This window comes from Anas platyrhynchos, chromosome 29 (assembly GCF_047663525.1).
Source record: "Anas platyrhynchos isolate ZD024472 breed Pekin duck chromosome 29, IASCAAS_PekinDuck_T2T, whole genome shotgun sequence".
Taxonomy (NCBI): Eukaryota; Metazoa; Chordata; class Aves; order Anseriformes; family Anatidae; genus Anas; species Anas platyrhynchos.
In genome coordinates this window covers 1,074,610-1,095,183 of record NC_092615.1, presented here as the reverse complement: position 1 = coordinate 1,095,183, position 20,574 = coordinate 1,074,610, and the positions used below count along the sequence as shown (strand labels likewise).

At 67.2% G+C, this 20,574-nt stretch overlaps 3 protein-coding genes across 4 annotated transcripts; 1 reads left to right on the top strand and 2 right to left on the bottom strand.

Moving 5' to 3' along the window:
• Positions 1-1,483: 1,483 nt before the first annotated feature.
• On the bottom strand, positions 1,484-8,535 carry MAP1S (microtubule associated protein 1S). Its single transcript, XM_072029148.1, is given in 10 exon segments — positions 1,484-1,914; positions 2,003-2,375; positions 2,444-2,554; positions 2,557-3,114; positions 3,117-4,924; positions 4,927-5,161; positions 5,791-5,931; positions 6,024-6,106; positions 6,658-6,759; positions 8,338-8,535. Coding segments are annotated over 10 exon segments (3,954 nt in total). The 5' UTR covers positions 8,465-8,535; the 3' UTR covers positions 1,484-1,498.
• Positions 8,536-10,071: 1,536 nt separating this feature from the next.
• Positions 10,072-12,564, bottom strand: LOC139999743 (cocaine- and amphetamine-regulated transcript protein-like). 2 transcript variants are annotated; one of them, XR_011805249.1, is made up of 6 exons: positions 12,351-12,564; positions 12,158-12,280; positions 11,983-12,067; positions 11,419-11,583; positions 10,439-10,522; positions 10,286-10,341 (listed from the first exon to the last, which is right to left on the bottom strand). XR_011805249.1 is itself a non-coding variant. In XM_072029147.1 (3 exons), exons 1-3 carry the CDS (start codon positions 10,994-10,996, stop codon positions 10,234-10,236), a joined length of 303 nt encoding a protein of 100 aa, XP_071885248.1. In that variant the 5' UTR covers positions 10,997-11,400; the 3' UTR covers positions 10,072-10,233. The 2 variants fall into 2 exon arrangements, 1 of the variants encoding a protein (XP_071885248.1); XM_072029147.1 differs by lacking the exons at positions 11,419-11,583; positions 11,983-12,067; positions 12,158-12,280; positions 12,351-12,564 and adding an exon at positions 10,886-11,400 and having other exon boundaries at positions 10,072-10,341.
• Positions 12,565-14,686: 2,122 nt separating this feature from the next.
• GADD45B (growth arrest and DNA damage inducible beta) lies at positions 14,687-16,401 on the top strand. Its single transcript, XM_072029231.1, has 4 exons — positions 14,687-14,924; positions 15,029-15,130; positions 15,341-15,554; positions 15,726-16,401. Exons 1-4 carry the CDS (start codon positions 14,887-14,889, stop codon positions 15,837-15,839), a joined length of 468 nt encoding a protein of 155 aa, XP_071885332.1. The 5' UTR covers positions 14,687-14,886; the 3' UTR covers positions 15,840-16,401.
• Positions 16,402-20,574: the final 4,173 nt, after the last annotated feature.

Genomic DNA, 20,574 nt, shown 5'->3' with positions numbered 1-20,574 from the left:
TTTTTTTCTCTTTTTCTTTTTTTTTCTCCTTTATTTTTTTTTCCTTTCTCACATTTTTTTTTTCTTTTCCCTTTTTAAAGCTTGCAGAAAGAGCTATTGAGGAGCCTCCTATAGTCCAGCAGGGCTTGCCGGCGGGGGCTGAGAGGCAGGGCCCACCCCCCCCGTGGAACTTGGGGAGGGGGAGGCACAGTCCCACTCTCCCATTTGTATTTCTTTCTCCCCACCCCCAAAACAAACCCCAAAGTCCCTAAAAATTGCACGTGAATTTGTCTGTTTCCTTCCAGTTCCTGGGGGGGGGGGCAGATTAGGGTTTTATGGGGACATCTTCATCAGATTTTTTTTTTGGGGGGGGGCCCAGTGTGTGTGGGGGCTGGGCCACCAGGAGGGGCTGACTTTCCCCTCAGGGCGGAGGGACCCCAAGGGGGGAAATTACCGTGGGAGGGGGACAGCTGGCCACGAGGTGGGGACACAGGAGAAATGCACCCTGTTTGAATCCTTGGTGCCTGCTGGGGCAGCATCACCCCCCCCCCACGGCTGGCAGTGTCACCTCCTCCCTCCCCAAACTGGTCCCTGGGGGGCCGTGGTGGGTGGCAGAGCGAGGTGTGCGTGAGGGTGAGCACACGGGGGCTGGGCCCCCCGGGTCCCCTGCCAGGCTGGGCCAGCATCCTTCCTTGTCTCCTCCCCTTTGAACTCCCTCCCTCTGAACCACAGCGGATGCGCTTGGTGGGAGAGGAGGAGGAGGAGGAGGAGGAGGAGGAGGGGGGGGTTGTGGTGCTGGGGCTCCCTGAGATCCTGCCAGGCTGGGATCTCTCTGGTGCCCCCCCCTTTCCTACTCCCTCCCCTCCCTCTCAGATGACAGCGGATGCTGGGTGGGAGGAGAGGAGAAGGAGGAGGATGGGGATGGGGATGGGGATTTTGGGGGGGATGGGATGGGATGGGGGGCTAGTGAGGCCCCCCCCGGCCCCCCCCCCCGGCTCCCTCCGGCTCAGAACTCCACCTTGCAGGCGGGGAAGGTCTCGCCGCCATGGCCAATCGGGCTGTTGCTGCCCAGCACTGGCCAGATGCCCAGCTCCTGCTGCTCCTCTTCCTGCTCCTGGTACGCCTGCATCACCAGCGAGTCGATGGGATCAGTGTCATGCCGGTACATCGCCCCCCCCCACCCCCGACATGATGATGATGGGACCCCCCCCCCGGTACCTGTCAGGACCCCCATATGGGACCCCCCCAGGCAGAGTTCTGGGACCCCCCAGCACCTCATGAGGACCCCCCAGCACCACAATGGGACCCCCCAAGCAGTGTTCCAGGACCCCCAGCACCTCACCAGGACCCCCCAGCACCACAATGGGACCTGCCCAGGTCCATGCCAAGACCCCCCAGGACGACAATGGGACCCCCACAGACCACAATGGGACCCCCAAGCAGCATGCCAGGACCCCCCAGCACCTCACTGGGACCCCCCAGCACCATGCCAAGACCCCCAGGACCACAATGGAGCCCCTCAGCACCACCCCAGGGACCCCCAGAACCATACCAGGACCCCCCAGGGCTGTGCCACGACCCCCCAAGACCATGCTGGGACCCCCAGCACCGCGCCATCACGGGCGAACGGACAAACGAGCCAGGAGGGGCCGGGTACCACCGCGCAGGGCTTGGGGGCACCACCGTGAGGACCCGGGGGGGTGGGGGGGGGTCTCACCTGGGTGTCGGTGCCCCACTGGTGCTTGCCGGCCAGCAGGGCGTCCAGGATGGGCCGCAGGACCCCCTCCTTCAGGTGGTCGTCGCCGCTCACCACGTAGCAGAGCGAGCGCACGCGCCGGAAAAATTCCTCGTCCACCGTGCGGGCGCTCCACGAGCCGGGCAGGTACGCCAGGTCCACGTAGACCGGGGGGCCCGGGGGGGGCACAGCACGCGAGCCTGCGGGGATAAAGAAGAAACAGCTCGAGGGGTAGCCCCCAGAAACCCCCAACCCTAAAATTTCGCCCCCCTCCCAGCCCCCCCGTACCTGCCGGAGACGCGCGGCCGGCTCCTGACAGCGGTTTGGATCCAGCGCCCCGTGGCATTGCGGTGCCGCCGGGGGGGCCCCTTCTTGTCCCCGGGGGGCAGCTTGGTTTTGTCCCCGGCGTCGCGGCCCGAGCTGGCGGGGGGGGCTCTGCCCTTGGGGGTGGGGCCGGTGGGCTTGGGGGTCTCGGTTTTGGGGCCGGCGGGCGCCGAGCCCACGCGGGACGGGGTGCGCTTGGCCTTGCCGGGGGGGGCTCCTTCTTGGGCAGCGCCTCGGGGTCCACCATGCAGATGCCGGGCTGGGCGGGGATGGGGCAGGGGTCCTTCATGGGGGCCGGCAGAGGGGTCTCGAGGCCTGGGGGGGCCGCGGGGTGCTGCTCCGAGTCCTCGTCCGACTCCAGCCCGTCGGCCAGGATGGAGGGCAGTCCTCGGTGGCCGGGGGGACGTCGGAGTCGGAGAGGGTGGGCAGCGACTCGCTGACGGAGGTGGGGGGCGTCTCGCCCGCCGGAGGGGGGCCCGGCCGCGGCGACGCGTCGGGGGCTGAGCCAGCTCCTGCGAGGGGTCGCTGTCCGACAAGTCCCGGGGGCTGGATTTGGGGTGCTCGAACTCGCAGGGCGACACCAGGCACAGGTCGACGTCGTGGGGCGAGTCGGAGCGGCGGCCGTGCCGCGGCGGGTGCTGCTGGTGGTGGCACGGCCGCAGGGGCAGGGACAGCCCCCCCTTGGTGGTGGCAGCGGGTTCGGGCTCCGGAGTGCCGCCGGATAATCCCCCCTCTTGGGGGGATTCGCTGACGGGGGGCAGGACCTGCTCGAAGGAAACCGAGAGCGATTCATCCACCTCGGTGGAGTGCGGGGAGCCCACCTCGGCCGGCAGCGAGGGGGTGGTGATGGTGGGCGAGACGTCGGGGACGTCGTCCTTGAAGGGGCTGAGGGACAGGCACCCCGCCTGCTTCTCCTGCGACGACCCCGAGCTGTCGTGCGAGGCTCGGCCCCCGCTTGGCACCCAGGGGGTGTTGGGGTGCTTGGGGGCGCCCGGACCCTCCCCGCTTTCCTCCACCGGGGACTGGTGGAAGGGAGTGTGCCCGGCGCTGGCCGGCCCCGAGCTGGCCGGGGACATCATCTCCAGGGTTTTCTCCTCGGAGCTGCCGCAGGGATCCTCGGCGCCCTCGGGGCCGTGGTTGAGCAGCCCGTGGGCGTCAGGTCGAAGTTGACGCTGCGCTCGCTCTTGGGGGTCTTGGCCAAAGGCGAGGGGGGGCCGACGGCCCTAAAGGGGCTGCCTTCGGGGTAGCGCGAGCGCTGGGGGCTCTCGGGGTCCTCCACGCCGTTCTCCAGGCAGCCCAAATCCGGCCCCCCGCCGGCCCCCCCGTTCTCCAGCGGCGAGGGCTCCAGCTCGCTCTCGGCCGTGGTGATGCCTTCATCCGGCGACTCCTCCTTCCTCCTCCTCCCCTCGGCCCCCGGCGAGGCGCCCGCTGGCCGCATGTCCTCGGGCGAGGAGGACTTGGAGCCCTCCGACGCCCCCAGCTCCTTCTTGGCCCCCGGCTCCTTGGCGGTTTTGCCCTTGGGTTTTTCCGGCTCCTTCTTGAGCGTGGATTTCTTGAGGCTGCCGGCCTTGGCCAGGGGTTTGCGCGCCTCCGGCACCGGCGTTTTGCGTGCCGGGGGCTTGGAGGCAGCCTTGGGCTCGGCCTTGCTCTCCTTCCCGTCCTTCCTCAGCGTGTCAGCCTTCACCTCCTTCTTCACCGCCTTCACCTCCTTCTTGGCCTCGGCTCCCTCCTCCTTCTTCAGCGGCTTCTTCTCCTCCTTCTTGGCCGCGGGCTCCTTCTTGGGCGCCGCTTTCTCCTTGCTCAGCTTGGGCTTGGGCTCGGCTTTCAGCTTCTCCGTCGAGGAGTCCGGCTTGGCTCGGGCGTCCTTGGGCTTCTCCTCCTCCGACCCCGCTCTTGTCACCTCCCCGGGAGCTTTTGGCTTCTCCTTGCTCCCCGCCTTCACCTCCTTCTTCTCCACCTTCGGGGCTTTCTCCTTGGGTGTAGGCGCCCCGGCGTCCACCAGGCTGAGCTTGGAGGCCGATTTGAGGCTCTCCTTGCTCTCCGCCCTCCTCTGCTTCAGCTGCTTGTCGGGCTGCTGGGGCGCCGAGGGCGCCTTCAGGTCGTTTTTGGTGACCACGGGGTGCTTGAGGAACTCCAGGTGCTTCACCTTCTCCAACCCCTCCAGGATACGGGCCTGGGGCGTGCAGCCGGGGAAGAGGACGCGGATGATTTTCTCGGAGGGGCTGACGGGGTGCCAGACGAGCAGGGCGCAGACGGAGGTGAGGCACTGCAGGGGCAGCTCCTGCTCCTTGGGGTAACCATCACCCGACCACTGCTGCAGGAGGAACTCCAGCTCCTTGGTGCCCTTCACGGGGTTGAGGACGTACATATCCAGCCGGCCCACTCCCATCTTCTGGAAGAGGACGGTGGGCTCCACGCGGGGGCCACCGTCGCGGGCCAGGGGGTTGGGGCGGATGCCCAACTTCTCCAGGTAGTGCAGCGTCAGGGCGGCCTCGTCGCAGCTCTTCAGCACCCGCGAGTTGCCCTCGATGGCCTTCAGCTTCTCGGAGGCGTTGAGGAAGACGACGCCCAGCTCGGGGGAGATGAGGTTTTTGGCCCAGTCGCCGTTGCCCTGCGAGCCCTGCGAGGACGGGTCCTCCTCCAGCTCCGCCAGCTTCCTCTGCAGCAGGCTGTTGACGCCGGGCAGGCTGTCGGTGCCCGCGTGGGTCACCAGGATGGAGTCGATGCGGTCCAGGTGCCGGACCAGCTTCCAAAAGGACGATTTGGGGTTGGAGCCCCCGTTGACCAAGACGTTGAAACCGTTGACGGCGAAGAACGCCGAGTCCCCTCTCCCGCCCGGGAAGATATAGCAGCAGGGCTTGGAGAGCTTGAGGAACCCCACCATGGTGGGGGCTCCAGGAGGTCGAAGGGGGATTGGGGCTCCAGCGACTCCGAGAGGTACTCCATGAACTCCTCCAGCCCCTCCATTTCGGGCAGGACGCAGCCCGGGTTGTAGCGCAGCTCGATGAAGTCCTGGAGGTTGTGGTGGTCCAAGCCCGAATCCTTCCACTCCCCGAAATCGGGGCAGCTGATGGTCAGCCGGGCCTTGGCCGAGGGGTCCGCGGAGCTCAGGATCTCCCCGACCTGCCAGGGGACGGGGACAGACGGAGCTTCAGGAGGGACCCTGCTCGTGCTGCCCGGTGCAGGGCACCCGGGGTCCCTTAAAATAGGGCTGCCCCCTCCCTCTGCAAGCTCAGGCACCCCTTCCCTGGGCTTTTGGGGACCCCATAGCCTTGTCCTAGTCCCAGGGCTCACTACTGGCTGTTTTTTTTGGGATCCCATAGCCCTGTCCAGGTCTGGGGACCAGATTTGGGTACCAGCCAGCTCACTCCTGGCTGTTTTGGGGACCCCATACCCCTGTCCCACTCCCAGTGCTCACTGCTGGCTGTTTTGGGGGACCCTATAGCCTTGTCCTATTCTCAGTGTTCGCTCCTGGCTGTTTTGGGGACCCCACAGCCCTGTCCCACTTCCCAGGGCTCACTAATATCTACAATCCCGATGCCCACAGGGTATTGATCCCTGATTTACACCCCCAATCGGTACTGGGGGGGTCAGCATACAGCCAATCCCCCCCATCAGCAGACAGACAGAGAGATGTCCCTGCGCCACCACCACTCACCCAGCTCCCCCCTCACCCCATCCCCGTGCCCGGCTCCCCCTGGGACACGGGAACGCGCTGCCCACCCCCCCAACGGCCCAGCCCTGGCCCCCACCTCCTTGTCGGTGAAGATTTGGATGAAATCCCGCAGGGAGAAGCAGCCGGTTTGCAGCATCAGCTCGCCCGTCTCCTCCACGCAGGGCCCCGCGAACACCAGCAGCTTGTGCTGAGACACGTCCGTGATGAGGTTCCGCAGCTGGGGACGGGGAGGGGGACGTCAGGACGCCCTTAAACCCCCACCCCCAAAAAACTCCATGAGCATCCCAAAGCCTCCCCCCACAAGCTCACCTCATCGCACAGGGACTTGTCGGAGGGGTTGAGCAGCACCAGGGTCTCCAGCACGTCGCCGCGGTGGTGCAGGGTCCGCTGACCTGCGGGGAGGACGGCTGCCACCCGGCCCAGCGCCAAGAGGATCCCAGCAAGACCCCCCCCAGGTTGAGGACACCCCCCAGGGGACACCCCGAAGCCGTATTGGGGTGGAGGGGACGGTTGGAGAAATTCCCAGTATGGGGACAGGGACGGATCCTGCCCGTTCCCCTGCGGATGAGGGGCAGGCAGCGGGAGGATCGCGCTTCCCACGTCCTTCCTGCCGCGGGGAGGGGAGGAAAAGGGGGGTGGAAAAGGGAGGAAAAGCGCCGGTGCCCCCCCCCAGCCCGAGGGGGGGGTCAGGGGACGCCGTGGCCACGGAGGAAGCGGCTTCCCAAGGCTTCTCCACGTGGGAATCACGGGGCTGGAGCCCCGGGGGCACGAAGCGGCGGCGGCTGGCGCGGTCTCGGCACAAAAAAGGGTTCAAGAAAGCAGCTCCGGGCTCACAGGGAGCCCCCCAAATTCAGCAGGACCCCACAAACGGAGCCTGCCAGGGCCTGGGGGGGGTTTCACCCCCCTCTGGGTGTGCCCCCTCCCCCAAATTTTTTTTTTTTACCTTTGACGATGCTGGAGAAGGTGGCGGAGTGGCGGGAGACGAAGAGCTTCAGCTGCTCGTCCAGGTTGCAGGAGGCCAGGTCGATGTCCCAGGAGCGGATCCCTGCCCGGGGGGGGGGGACACACCTCAGCGCACAGCCCTGGGGGGCTCCTCACCCCCACCCCCAAACCCACCCCCATCATCCCCTTCCCACCTCACCGTGACCCCGGGGGCACCCACACCGGTGGCACACCACGGAGCAGAGCAGCTCCCCCCAGCCCCCTCCCCAAATTCTACCCCCCCCTCAATTTTTTGGGGGGGTGACGCCGCTGCCGTGCGGACCCCAGGAGCACGCCCCGGGGGATGGGGACAGCGTGGGGGTCCCCATTTTGGGGTCCCCGTTTTGGGGTCCCCGTTTTGGTGCCGTGGCTCCGCCAACCCAAACCTCGTCCCCTGGGGCTACGGCGGCGCCTCCCCGGCACCTCTTCAAAGGCACTAATTAAGCTAATTAACGGTGACGAGGCTCCGGGTGCTGCCTGCTCCCCATAGCAGGGGCTGTCGGACCCCTTACCCAGGAACCCGGTGCCGGGGGGGGGGGTTCCTGGGGCCCCCACCCCCCGTGGGTGATGGCGCAAGGCCGGCGGGGTTGCACAAGGGGCCGTTGGGGCCGTTTTGGGGGGGTTCCCCTGGGGTGCTGGGGGGGGCAGGGGTTTGGCCACGGCCCTGTGTGGTGCTGGGTCCTGGGGGGCACGAGGGGGGGGTCCTGGTTCCAGGGGGGGAGGAGGGGAGGGATGGGGGGTGATGGGGGGGAGGGGGGGGAGCTGCAGCTCCCCAAAGCCTGGGGCAGATCCTAAAGGGGGAGGGGGAGGAAAAGGGGGGGGCAGATCCCAGGGATCTGGGGGGGCAGATGTCTGGGGGAGGAGGTGGGGCAGATCCTGGGGATCTGGGAAGCAAATCCCAGGGGATCTGGAGGCGAATTATGGGGGATTTGGGGGGGCAGATTTGGGGGATCCAGGGCAGGAGCTGGGGCAGATCCTGGAGATCTGTGGGGACAAACCCCTGGGGCAGATCCCGGGATCTGGGGGGCAAATCCCAGGGGGGTTTGGGGGGGCAGCTGCTGGGGATCCGAAGGGCAGATCCTAAGGATCTGGGGGAGGGGATCGAGGGGATCCAGAGCAAGGAGATGGAGCAGATCCTGAGGATCCTGGGGGCAGATCCTGGGATCCAGGGCACTGAGCAGATCCTGGGTCCCTGGGGCATCAGATAGAGCAGATCCCAGGGCCGGAGATGGGGCAGATCCGGGAGATCTGGGGGGAGCAGATCAAGGGGATCCAGGGCAGGAGATGGGGCAGATCCCAGGGCAGATCCTGAGGATCCTGGGGGGCAGATCCTGGGCCCCTGGGGCATCAGCTAGGGCAGATCCTGGGGATCCAGAGGCAGATCCCTGGGGATCCCGGGGCAGGAGATGGGGCAGATCCCGGGGTCGATCCCGGGGGGCAGATCCCGGGGGTCCAGGGGCAGATCCTTGGGGACCCTGGGGCAGGAGATGGGGCAAATCGCGGGGGCAGATCCTGGAGATCCCGGGGGTCCAGGGGCAGATCCCGGGGGGGCAGATCCCGGATCCCGACCCCCCCCCCCCCCCGCTGCCTGGGGCTCAACCACGCGGCACCGGGGGGAGCTCCCCCCCCCCTCGGGGCTCACCTCGCTCCAGCTGCTGCAGGGCGGCCGCCAGCAGCCCGGGCCGGTGGCAGCCGCCGCCCACGATCGCCAACAGCGAGAAGCGGCGCGGCCCCAACGCGGGGCCCGGAGCCGCCGCCGCCGCCGCCATCTTGGGCGCCCCCCGCAGCCGCCGCCGCCGCCGCCGCCGCCGCCACCTCCCGCCCCGGCCCCCCCCCGGTGGCGGCTTGGTCCCGCCCGCTGACGTCACCGCCGGCCAATAGGAGAGCGCGGAGAAGAGCCGGGAGGGAGGGGCTGGGGAGAGGGAGGGGGGAGGTGTTAAAGGGGCGATGGCAGGGCGGGGTCGGGGTGGTGGGGACCGCGCGGTGGGGGGGTGGGCGGGGTGGGTGCAGTGGGGGCAGTGCAACGCGGGGGGCAGGGCAGCGGGGGGGTGCAGGGGGGGTGCAACGCAGGGTGGGGGCGCAGGAGCAGGAGGGCGTGGTGCAGGGTGGGGGTGCTGGGTGGGTGCAATGCAATGCGATGTAACACGGTGCAGTGCAATGCAGTGCAATGCAGTGAGATGCAGTGCAATGCAGAAGTGCGGGGCCGGGAGTGTGCAGTGCAGTGAAACACAGTGTTAGGGTGCAGGGTGGGTGCGATGCAGGGTGGGGGTGCAGGAACAGGAGGGCGTGGTGCAGAATGGGGGTGCAGGGCGGGTGCAATGCAGTGCAGTGTGACACAGTGCAGTGCAATGCAGTGCAATGCAGTGCAATGCAGAAGTGCAGAGCCAGGAGGGTGCAATGCAGTGCAACACAGTGTTGGGGTGCAGGGCGGGTGCAACGCAGGGTGGGGGCGCAGGAGCAGGAGGGTGTGGTGCAGGGTGGGTGCAATGCAGTGCAGTGCAACACGGTGCAGTGCAATGCAATGCAGTGCAGTGCAGAAGTGTGTGCAGTGCTGAAGTGTAGGGCCAGGAGGGTGCAATGCAATGAAACACAGTGTTAGGGTGCAGGGTGGGTGCAACGCAGTGCTGGGGTGCAGGAGCGTGTGGTACAGGGTGGGGGCAATGCAGGGCGGGGGTGCAGAGCCAGGTGGGTGCAATGCATTGTGGTGCAGTGTTGGGGTGCAGCGTGGTGCAGGGCCATGAGGGTGTAATGCAGTGCAATGCAGTGTTGGGGTGCAGGGCAGATGCAATGCAGCATTGGGGTGCAGGGCCAGGAGGGTACAGGGCAGTGTGGGGGTGCAAGGGGGGTGCAATGCAATGCAATGCAATAGGGGGTGCAGGAATCAGGAGGGTGCAGTGCAGTGTGGGTGCAATGCAGTGGCAACGTGCAGGGCGGTGCAGTGCAACATCAGAGCACAGTGCAGTGCACAGCTGCGGGTCATAGTGATGGGCAATGCAGTGCGATGCAGTGCAGGGATGCACTGAGCAGTGCTGTGCTGTGTGGGGGGTGTACAGTGGCTGTGCAGCGCAGCAGCTGTGCAGTGCCATGATTATGCAGTGCAGCATCATGCAGGGATGCTCTGTGCACTGCTGCACTGCACAGGAGGCACGCAGCAGCCGTGCAGTGCAGTGCAGTGGATGTTCAGTGCAGTGCAGTGGCCGTGCAGTGCAGCACCAAGCAGCTGCTGAGCATTGCAGGCCGTGCAGTGCAGAGCACAGGGCACTGAGCAGGATGGGGCCGGGTGTGCAGCGAAGCCCCCTTGCAGCCCCCCCCGCCCCGTTCCCAAATAACTTCCCCAGCACCCCCGCAGGACCCCCCGAACAGATCAGGCAGCAGCCGAGATCCAAGACCTTTAATGCACCCCAGGGCCCCCCAGCAGCACCCGCCGGGGGGAGCTGGGGAGGGGGAGAGGAGTCCATCCCCCCCCCGACGAGGCAGGGGCCGGCAGCATCCAGGGGGCGGCACCGTCCCCGTGGCCCCCGCTGCTCCCCCCGGCCCCTCAGGAGCACTCGAGGACGTGGAGGTTGCAGGCGGTGCCGGGGGGGCAGCTGCAGCGCGTCCCGAAACGCGCCCCCATCCGCACGGCGCAGGGCTCCCGGGGCAGGCACTGCGGGACCGAGGCCGTCACCGGGGTCTGGTCCCCCCCAACACCCCAAAATCCAACCCCAAACACCCGGTGCCCCCCCAGACTTGCCCGGCCATACCGAGGGCACCCGGCCCAGCTTCGTCTTCGCCGCCGGCAGCTCCCGGCCCCGCAGCTTCTCCAGCACGTCCTGCAGCGCCTCGACCTGCAGCACGGCACCGTCACACCCCAAAACCCCCCCCCGGCACCATCACACCCCCAAAACACCCCCCCCGGCATCACCCCCATGCACCTAAATCCCAGAGAAAATCATCAAAAAGCTGCAAATCCCCACATCCCGCTGAAAATATTAATTCCCCAACACCCTCCCCTAACAGAGCTGTTGAGATGACCTCAAAAGCGACCCCCCCAAAGTGCCCAGACCCCAAAACACAAAAGCAACCTGCAGCAGGGCCCCCCCCGCTCCCCAAAATCCCAGCCACCTGCAGAAGCAGCCCCCAAACGGGGCGCTCCGGGAGCACCCCGAGGTGCATGGACCCCCCAGCCCTGCACCCCCCCGGCCCCCTACCAGCTCCGTCTCCTCCTGGCGGGGGGCCAGCCGCAGCCCCCGCTCCCCAGAACCCCGCAGGATGAGGCCGGAGCCGGCGACGCAGAGCAGGCAGAGCCAGGCGCTGGCCATGGTGCAGGATGCGGCCCCGAATGCTCCTTCGGCTTTATAACCCCCCCCCGCAATCCCCCCAGACGGGGGGCAAACACCCGCTGACGCAGGCAGGGAGCTCGGGGTGTCCCCCCCCAGCCCCCCGGCCCCGGAGCTGACATCAAGAGGGAATGGGGGGGGGGGGGGACACGGCCCCAGTGACGCCGTCCCCTGGGACCCGTGGGGGCTGCGGGATGGACGTCAGCACCGCAGCCAATTCCCTGAGCAAACACGGCGGCGGCGGGCGCATCCTGACCCCCCCCGGGGCTGGGGGCTGCGTGTGGGAGGCGCAGCCCCCCCCCCCCCACGGTTTTGTCCCCAAGGAGCTTTGGGAGGGGACAGACGGGGGGGGGGGACGGAGCCATGGGGACAGCCCCCGGGAAGGGCTGTGCTGAGGAACCCACCGGGGGGGGATGAAGGCTGCTCCTCTCCCTCCTCTTCGCCACGAGGATTTGTGGGGTTGGGATTCCTGAATCTGTGGGGCTGGGACCCCCCCCCCCCCCAAATCTGTGGGGCTGGGATTCCTGAAGGGGCGCTGGCACCGGCAGGGCGCAGGGGGACGGATCCGGCTGGAAGAAGGAGACGGAGGTGAGCAGCAGGGAAGGGGCAATGCCCCCAGCCCCCCAATTCCCCCCCCCATGTCCCTATAACACCCCCCAGCCCCCCAGCTCTTCCCCCAGCCCCCCCATGTCCCCATAACACCCCCCAGCCCCCCCATGTCCCCACAGCCCCCCCACGTCCCCATAACACCCCCAGCCCCCCCATGCCCCCATAACACCCCCCAGCCCCCCAGCTCTCCCCCCAGCCCCCCCATGCCCCCAGGTGCCCCCCCCACCCCCCTCAATATCCCCACACCCCTACAAGTACCCACACCCCCTCTGGAACCTGAGGGGATCCCTGGGGGGTCCCCCACCTCCCTTCACACCCCCCAGCCCCCCCAGTGCCCCCCCCAGCCCCCCCCTCAATACCCTCCTATCTCCGGGGGGATTTCTTCCTCTGGCAGCACGGCCTCGCTGGGTGCCGGGCAGCCTCCGCCCGACCCTCCCGGAGCCCCTGGAGGGCAAAAACCGGGGGAGGGTCCGGGGGGGGGGCTCCTCCAGCCCCCCCCCCCCCAAGCCCTCGTTTCCCCCCCCCCCCCGTTACCATGTAGTAGCCGGTGTGGTAGCCGCTCATGTACCAGCCCAGCAGCATCGCCACCAAGGCGCCTTCCTCCTCCTCCTCCTCTTCCTCTCCTGGGACGTGGGACCACGGTGGGGGGGGCACCGGCTGCCGGTAGCAATCGTTAATGGGGGGGGGTCCCCAAAATTTGGGGAAGGGGGGGGCACCGGGTACTCACCGGGGGGGGCCAAGGGGATTGGGGTGGCTGCTGGCCCTTGGCGCTGCTCCTCTTCCTCGAGGCCTTGGGGGGCTCCGCCGCCTTCTGGGGGGGGCGGGGGGGGGGAACGGGGCCCTGCCGGCCCCTCGGGCCCCCCCCGGGGCGGAACCGGCTGGAACCGGGGGAGCCCCCCCGGGAGCCTTCCTCCTCCTCCTCCTCCTCCTCCTCCTCCTCCTCCTCCTCCTCCCCCTCCTCCTCCTCCTCCTCCTCCTCGCTGGGGGTCCCCGAAATATCCTGGGGGGGGGACACGGGGGGGGTGTGGGGGGGGCAGCGGCACCGGGTACCGGGCACCGGGCACAGCACCGGGGCCAACAGAGCCCGGTGCCCCCCCCCGGTCCCCTCCGGTCCCCCCGGTGACCCCCGGGTCGGTGCCGGCCCCCCCAGCCCCGTCCCACCCCGGGTCCCCCCCCCCAGCCCCGTCCCGGTTCGGACCCGCGGCCCCGGGGCTCTCCCGGCCATGTCCCGGTACGGCCGGGACCCCTCCAGCGCGGGGCCTCCTGGGTAATGTAGTTCCCGGCCCCCCTCGGTGCGGAAGGGGCGGGGGGAGGGCGGACTACAAATCCCAGGGGGCTGTGCGGGGGGAAAGCAGCGAGAGGGGGGCGGGGAGAGCGTCGCCGGTGGGGACTCGGGCGCCCCCTGGTGGGTGGGGGAGTGAAGGGCGGGGGGGGTGGAAAGGTGAAGGAAAAACGAAATAAAGGGAAAAGGGAAAAGGAAAATAAATAAATAAATAAAAAGGGAAAGGGGAAAAAAAGAAAAAAGTGAAAGAGAAAAAGGAAAAGAAAAAAGAAAAGAGAAAAAAAGAGAAAAAAGAGGACAAAAGGAGAAAAAAGGGGAAAAGAAAAATAAATAAATAAAAAGGGAAAGGAGAAAAAGAGAAAAAAAAAGCGAAAGAGAAAAGGAAAAGAAAAAAGAAAAGAGAAAAAAAAAGAGAAAAAAGAGGAAAAAAGGAGAAAAAAGGAGAAAAAAAATGAGAAAGGGAAGGAAAAGAGAAAAGAAAAGAAAAAAAGAAAAGAAAAGAAAAGAAAAATGAAAGAAAAGAAAAGAAAAGAAAAGAAAAGAAAAGAAAAGAAAAGAAAAGAAAAAATGAAAGAAAAATGAAAAAAATGAAAAAAAAAGAAAATAAATAAATTAAAAAAAATAGAAAAAATAAAAGAAACAAATTAAAAACAATAAAATAAAAAAAAGGTAAAAAATAAAGATTTAAATAAAAAAAAATAAACATTTTGCTAATTAACGATAACCCCGAATGTGCCCAGACGGAGCAGGGTCCGGGGGGGGGGGTCCCGGGGGGGGGGGGTCCCGGGGGGGTCCCGTCCCCATCGCCTCCCCCCCGGCAGGTGGCAGCCGCCGCCCGCCCCAGCCCCGAGCGCGCCCCGGGTGCCCCCCCCCGCTCCCCCTGCAGGGGGCGCAGCGGCTCCAGGAGCCCCCCCCGCCCCCCCCCCGGCACGGAATCCCCCCCCCCACTGCAAAACACAGCGGCCCCCGGTGCACCCCCCATGCACCGAGCGTGCCCCCCCCAAATTGCACAAACGGCCCCCCCCAGTGAACCCCCCCCAGATGCGCCCCCCCCCCCATGCACGGAGCGTGCCCCCCCCGGTGCAAAAAGCCCCCCCCCGGTGCATCCCCTCCCCAAATGCACTGCCCGTGCCCCCCCCCCATTGCAAAAACCGCCCCCCCCCCCCCGGTGTACCCCCCTCCCCATGCCCCCCCCCACATTGCAAAGAGCCCCCCCTCGCTGCAACCCCCCCGGTGCCCCCCCCAATGCCCGAACCGTGCCCCCCCCCACTGCAAAAACCTCCCCCCACCCCCCCTGGTGCCCCCCCCCATGCACAGAGCGTGCCCCCCCCCCTTGCAAATCCCCCCCCCGGTGCCCCCCCACTTTGCAAATCCCCCCCTTTTGGTGCCCCCCCATGCACGGACCGTGCCCCCCCCCCCCAATATTCCAAAAACCGCCCCCCCCCCATTGCCCCCCCCCCATTGCAAATCCCCCCCCGGTGCCCCCCCACTTTGCAAAGGACCCCCCCAGCCCCCCCTTTTGGTGCACCCCCCCCCCATCATGTACCCCCCCCTCCCCCTTTTACCCCCCCCCTTTTCCCGTGCCCCCCCCCCGCCCCCCCCCCGTTCCCGGTCCCTGCGGGGGGGGCAAGTTTCGGGGCGGGGCTTTCCCCGCAGCCCAACGCTCCCCACGTGGGGCTCGACCAATCCCCGCGCCGCCCTCCCCCCGTCCCAGCCAATGAGAGCCGCGGGGGCCGCCAGGCCCCGCCCACCCGGGAGGCTATAAAAGGAGGCGCCGGGCGCGGCGCGGCTCAGACCGAGCCCGGCTGCAGCGCGGAGCGGACGCCGTTTGCTGGAGGAAGGGGTGCGGGAATATCGCGACAGCGACACCGCGACAACGATATCGCGACAGCGCCGCAGCGAACAGCCTCGCCGCTTCTTGGATTATCCTTTTCGGGCTTTTTTTTTGCTGTTTCACCCGCTGGATTACAATTATCGCACCATGACCCTGGAGGAGCTGGTGCCTTGCGATAGCAGCAAGTAAGCGCGGGGGGGGCTGCGTGGGGCTGGAGGGGGGGGGGGGTCCGGCAGCTCTACAGCCTCTCACCGGACCCCTCCTTTCTGTGTCCCCCCCCAAAATAAAGGATGCAGGCGGTGAGCGAGGCGGTGGAGCGGGTGCTGGTGGCGGCGCAGCGGCAGGACCGGCTGACCGTGGGCGTCTACGAGTCCGCCAAGCTGATGAACGTGTGAGTAGCCTGGGGGGGGCTCCAGGGCATGGGGGGGGGCTGGGGGAATTGGGGGGCAATGGGTTTTTTGGGGAGGGCGCAAGGGTTTTGTGCCTGGGGCTATCGGCACCCTGCGGTGCATTGGGGTGGTGGCACCAGGGATGGGGGGGGGAGGTCTGCACCCATCCTGACCCCCCCACACTTAATGCTGTGTGTCCCCCCCCCATGCAGAGACCCCGACAGCGTGGTGCTGTGCGTGCTGGCCACGGACGAGGAGGACGAAGGCGACATCGCCCTGCAGATCCACTTCACCCTGATCCAAGCCTTCTGCTGCGACAACGACATCCACATCCTGCGCGTCTCGGGCATGCAGCGCCTCGCCTCCCTCCTGGGGGACCCCGAGCCGGGCGCTGAGCCCCGAGACCTGCACTGCCTGCTGGTCACGGTGAGTTGGGGTCGGTGACGGGCACGGCGCGGTGCTGATGATGGCACGGTGCTGATGCACAACCCGGTGCTGATGGCACGGCGCTGCCGGGTGGCCCTGAGTCACTCGGGGGCTGCGTGGCCGCGTGCCGGCGATGCTCACCTCCTTTTTTCGTCCCCCTTCCATATCCAGAACCCCCACACGGACGCCTGGAAGAGCCAAGGGCTGGCGGAGGTGGCGAGTTATTGCGCCGAGAGCCGGGACAGGAACCAGTGGGTGCCCTACGTCTGCCTCCAGGAGCGCTGAGCCGGCCTCGCGCCGCGCGGCGCGGTGCCTGAAAGAGGAGGAGGAGGAAAAAAAAAAACAACCCTAAAACCGCAGGGAGACGGAGGAGAAACAAGCAGCAGTTCAACCAAACCAACCCAAACACCCGCCGATTCTTCATTTTTTCTTTTTCAAACCGGAGAGGAGAGAAGGGAGCAGCCCGGCCGCACCGGTGGGCGCGGGAAGGGCGAGCGGTGCCGGCGGGGGACGCGCGCCGGAGCCGTGCCGAGGAGTCGTGCGGGGCCACGGGGCCGTGCCGAGGAGCCCCGGGAGGAGGACGAGGGCTTTTTTTTGGTTTTCTTTTTTTATTTTTTTGGCATCCGTGACTCGAGGGATGGAGGACTGTGGATGGAGGGACGGATTCACTGACGGACTTTATTTTTTATTATTTTTTCCAAGGGGGTGCCGCTGGTGCTGGGACAGGGCGTGCAGCACCACGGGCAGTTTGTGCACTTCGGAGCCACTTGGAGAGCCCCTGCTCCAGATCTGTTACAGAGTCTATTCTTGTACTGAGTGAAAATAAAATTATTTGCAATAAAACTGACATCAGCGTCTGCGTTCGTCTTCTCCTATCCCCTTTCCTGGCCCCTGCAGGGTGTGCACGGGGGGGGGCCCTGCCTGGATTTGTTTTGGGGTGGGGAGGGAGCAGCAGCTCCGGGCTCCCCTGCCCTAATGTGGGGCTCTGCAGCCCCCAGGGGGGCAAGGAGGGTTTTTGGGGGGGGTTTGGAGCTTCCCCATAGCGTGGGGACAGACGGGTGTCCCCATCCCCTATAGCATGTGGCAGCGTGGGAGCCCCCCAGGGCCAGGAAATTCCCCCCCCCCCCCGCCCACCCCGGGGGATTTTCTCACAGCACCCACAGCGAGGAGGATCCCCAGGGAATCCCCCCACCCCCAGGACTCCCCCCCCTTGGCTCAGCCTTGCTGCCCCCAGGTCTGGGGGGTGGGGGGGGGAAAGGAACAGCTCAGGCTTTAATCTTCCATCCTGCAGCCCCATGGGGGGGGTGGGAGGGAGGTGGTGGCCCCCCCACCCTTATAAACCTGCCCGGGCATCGGCAGCACCTGGGGCTCTGCTGCTGAGTGGAGCCACTTGGGGTGCCCCCTTTGGAGGGGGGGGTCCTGGGTCCTTCTCAGTTCCCCCCAAGGTGGGTTCATGGGGGTGGGGAGGGGCAGAACAATAACCAAGAGGGGGGGGAACCGAGGCAGCGACCTGAGCTGCCCCCCCCGTGTTTGCACACTCACACCCACGTGCACACACATGCACTGTGCTGCTCTGCATGGGTGCCTGCCCCCCCCCGTCCCCAAATGCCCCCACGGGGTCTGCCCTGACCCCGCCACGCGGCCGGGGCCACCCTGTCCCTGCGGGGACCTGCCAGGGCCGGGCACTGCGCCAGGGCTGGCACCGCTGTGCAGGGCTGCGGGGACACAGCCGGGGGGGCAACGCCACCGGGGGGGGGGACACAGCGGTCACCCTGCTGGGACACAGTGGCCACCACTCCTCCCGGAGCCCTGTCCTGCTTGGGGTGCCCCCCGTCTTGGGGTCGTGCCCCCAGCCCTCCCCTTGGCACCGTGACCATGGAGGGAAACTGAGGCACGGCACGACAGTGGCAGCTCAGTGTGGTGAAAGGGGGGGTAACTGGGGGGGGGTTGTGCACCCCAGGGGAAAAATGCAGCAGGGAAAGGGCCCGAGGCTGGGCTGAGCCTCCCTGAAACTCATTTCACTGGTGAGTCAGCAGCACGTGGGGCCCCGGTGACCCCGCTGTCACCGCGCCGGTGCGGCCACCCATCAGGCAGAGCCGAGCCAGGGTCCTGGGGGTGTTGGCAAGGGCGGGGGGGGGGGACAACAGCCTCCCAGCGCCCCCCCGGCACCCACACCCTGCACGGCAGCCCCCCGCGAGCAGCAGGCAGCCCCCGGCGCCCCCCCAGTGGGCAGGACACCCACGGAGCAGCCCCAGCCCCAGCCGCAGCCCACCCCGGAGCCCGCGTGCAGCCGCCCCCACACGCGCAGATGTGCTGCAGCCGGGATCACACACACGCTGCTCCCCCCCAATTCCCCCCCCCAGGGACACAGAGACCCTGCTGGGCACCCCTAGACCCCCCCCATGTCCTCCCCTCCGCGTTGCTGCCCTCTGCTTTTGGAGGGGTTTGGGGGGATTAAGGGGGGGGCTGTGGGGCCATGCATGGTTGGACCCCTTCCCCACCCCAATTGCTCCAGGCCACCTGGGTGGGGGGCACCGAGCTGCCTTTGGGGGGGGCATGGAGAGGTTTGGGGGTCCTGGGACCCCCCCCCAGCTCTGGGAATGGGGATCTTAGGCTGCTTCGGTTTGGATGGTGCGAGTCGTGTCCCCAGCACCATGTCCCCAGGTGTCCCCAGAGCAGCGGGGTCAGGCCCACACACCTTCCCCCCCCCAGCCCAGCACCCGGTGCCAGCGGCGCTGGGAGCCGGCCAGGGCCAGCGCGACGCCAGCAGCGCTCGCACCGGGCGGTAATTACAGCCCCGGGTGTCCCCCGGGAGCTGCACAGCACCGGGGACGCATCCAGCCGGGTGCTGGCTGTGCCCCTGAGCACTGGGGGAAGGGGTGTCGGGGGTGGGTGGGGGGCTGCTGGGTTTGGGGGTGCAGGATGGGTGCCATGCACATGTGGGTGCATGGATCGGGCACCGCCGCACCTCAGGGATGCGCCTGCAGCGTGCACGGTGCGGGGTGGCACCACGCTGCTCCTGTCCCCATCCCTGGTGGCACTGTGGCTGCTGCATCCTCTGCTTTAGGGTCCTGGGGTGCAGGGACCTGTCCCGGGGTCCCCCCATTTCCCAGTTGGGGACGGTGCGTGGCCGGTACTTTTCCAGCATCGCCAAGCCCAGCGGCTCTTTCCATCGCAGCGCGCGCCCCGGGGAGTTTCCACGGGAAAGGGCCGACCCCGGGCCCCCCGGCGGGGCTGGGGACGGTGCCAACGATGGGGCTGGATCCATCCCTCGGCCTGGGAACGCCGGCGAGAGGTTCCTGGAAGAGGAGGGGAAGCGTCCGTGTGTGCGTGTGCTTGCGCATGTGCTGGGGGCACGCTCACCGGGGGTGCGCAGGGGATGGGGGCTCTGCACGCCCATGCACGGTGGCGTGAAATTGGGGGGGGGGTGTTGTGAGGGTCTTTGCAATGCATTGTGCATGCTCAGGGCCCTGGCCACGGGGGTGTTTTGGTGCTATGGGGGGGGGCACAGCATGTGCAATAAGGGCGGGGGGCCGGGCCCCTTCCTGGCTCTGGGTAAGGGCGGCTGCGGCCAGACAGGGCTGGGCCTGACCCTGCTGCGTCTGAGCCCGGCGCGCGCGGAGGCCTTGGGCTGGGCTGAGCTGGGCTGGGCAGATTTATGAGTCTGGGCTGGGCGGCCGCTGGCTGCAGGCACCGGGCTGGCTCCAGCCCCAGGCCCTGTCCCCGGCCGCCCCTGCACACCCGGGGCCCCCCCAGCCCCGTTCCCACTCGGTGCCGTGAGCGCCGCAGGGTGACGCACTGGGGACCTCCAGGGACATCCCTGCGGCGGCATCTCCGAGATGCGGCCACGGGGACGTCCTCCCCCAGCCTCCTCGCCCCCTCCCCAGCCACAAACCAGGGCTGCAGGTGGGGAAACTGAGGCCGGGAGCCAGGGCAGCTCCAACAGCCCCCGGCGCGGGGGCCGGATGCTGGCGCAGGAAACCTCCCCGTGGCGTCACGGCCGCTGTTCCGCTGCGTCGCAGGCGCCCCATCGGCACCGAGCCCCCCCCGCGTCACACCAGGGATGGGGACGCTGCGGGATCCTCCTAGCAGGGACACGGGGGGGGGTCCCCACGGCACGGTGGCAGCTGGCTGTCCCTGACCCCTCTTGTCCCTGTGGCAGGAGCCGACTTTTGCCCCTGTGGTGCCAGCAGCTTCCTTGGCCCCGCCGCCGAGGGCAGATAATTATAGCTGCAGAGGAGCTAAATATAGCCCCGGCGCGCTATTTTTAGCCCTGCTCCCAGCTCGGTGCCACCAGTGGCTCCCGGTCGGTGCCGGATCCTGCGCCTGCGGCAGGGGGGTCCGGGGCCTTTCATACGCTGCCAGGCACGGCCCGGGTTTGCTTTGAGGTTTCCGGCATTTTGCCTCTGCTTTTTAAGGGAATTTGGGGGAGTTTGAGCATTTTGTGGGGTAGGGGGCGAGGGCTGCAGCTCTGTAGCCACGGGGTGCAGACACAGGGACCCCGCTCCAGGAGGGGACAGGAGGAGCTGTCACCAAGGGGACTTTGTCACCGGTGGCTCCGGCGAGGCCACGTCTCCCCAGGCTGCTGTGGGGCGAGGACACAACAAAATCAGGTCCCCTCCGCACCCCTGAGGCTCTCCAGGCCCTTTGGGGCTCCTTCACCCTCACTGCACCGCCCTGTAACCGGTGCCAGGAGCCCCCAAAACCCCCGGGGTGCCGCAGCTGAGCCCGAGCAGCGCTCGCGGTGCTGCCTGGCCCCTGCCGCCCTCCGCCCGGCGCTGGGGTCAGACGCTGAAACATCCCAAATATTCCAGGCACGCGGAGGAAGCGTGGCTCCAGTCTGCCCGCACGCTGCACGCATTCCTGCCTGGCCCGGGCGGGCAGGAGCTGCTCCAAGCCTTTCCCCAAAGCGCCCGGGAGGCCGTTCGTTGCCTTCCAGGAAAGGCAGCGCGGGTCCCAGCGGTGCCAGCACTGGCCCTGGACCTCAGGCCGGGTGCTGGGAGAGCGGCGGCGGGCGGGA

Bases quoted from the DNA above. Each gene is read 5' to 3' on its own strand.
- LOC139999743 (XM_072029147.1), bottom strand. From the start codon at position 10,996: ATGGCCAGCGCCTGGCTCTGCCTGCTCTGCGTCGCCGGCTCCGGCCTC. The intron at 10,523-10,885 runs GTAGGGGGCCGG...GCCGTGCTGCAG, and splicing joins GCCAGGAGGAGACGGAGCTG to GTCGAGGCGCTGCAGGACGT. The intron at 10,342-10,438 runs GTATGGCCGGGC...TCGGTCCCGCAG, and splicing joins AGCTGGGCCGGGTGCCCTCG to TGCCTGCCCCGGGAGCCCTG.
- GADD45B (XM_072029231.1), top strand. From the start codon at position 14,887: ATGACCCTGGAGGAGCTGGTGCCTTGCGATAGCAGCAA. The intron at 14,925-15,028 runs GTAAGCGCGGGG...CCCAAAATAAAG, and splicing joins GTGCCTTGCGATAGCAGCAA to GATGCAGGCGGTGAGCGAGG. The intron at 15,131-15,340 runs GTGAGTAGCCTG...CCCCCCATGCAG, and splicing joins TCCGCCAAGCTGATGAACGT to AGACCCCGACAGCGTGGTGC.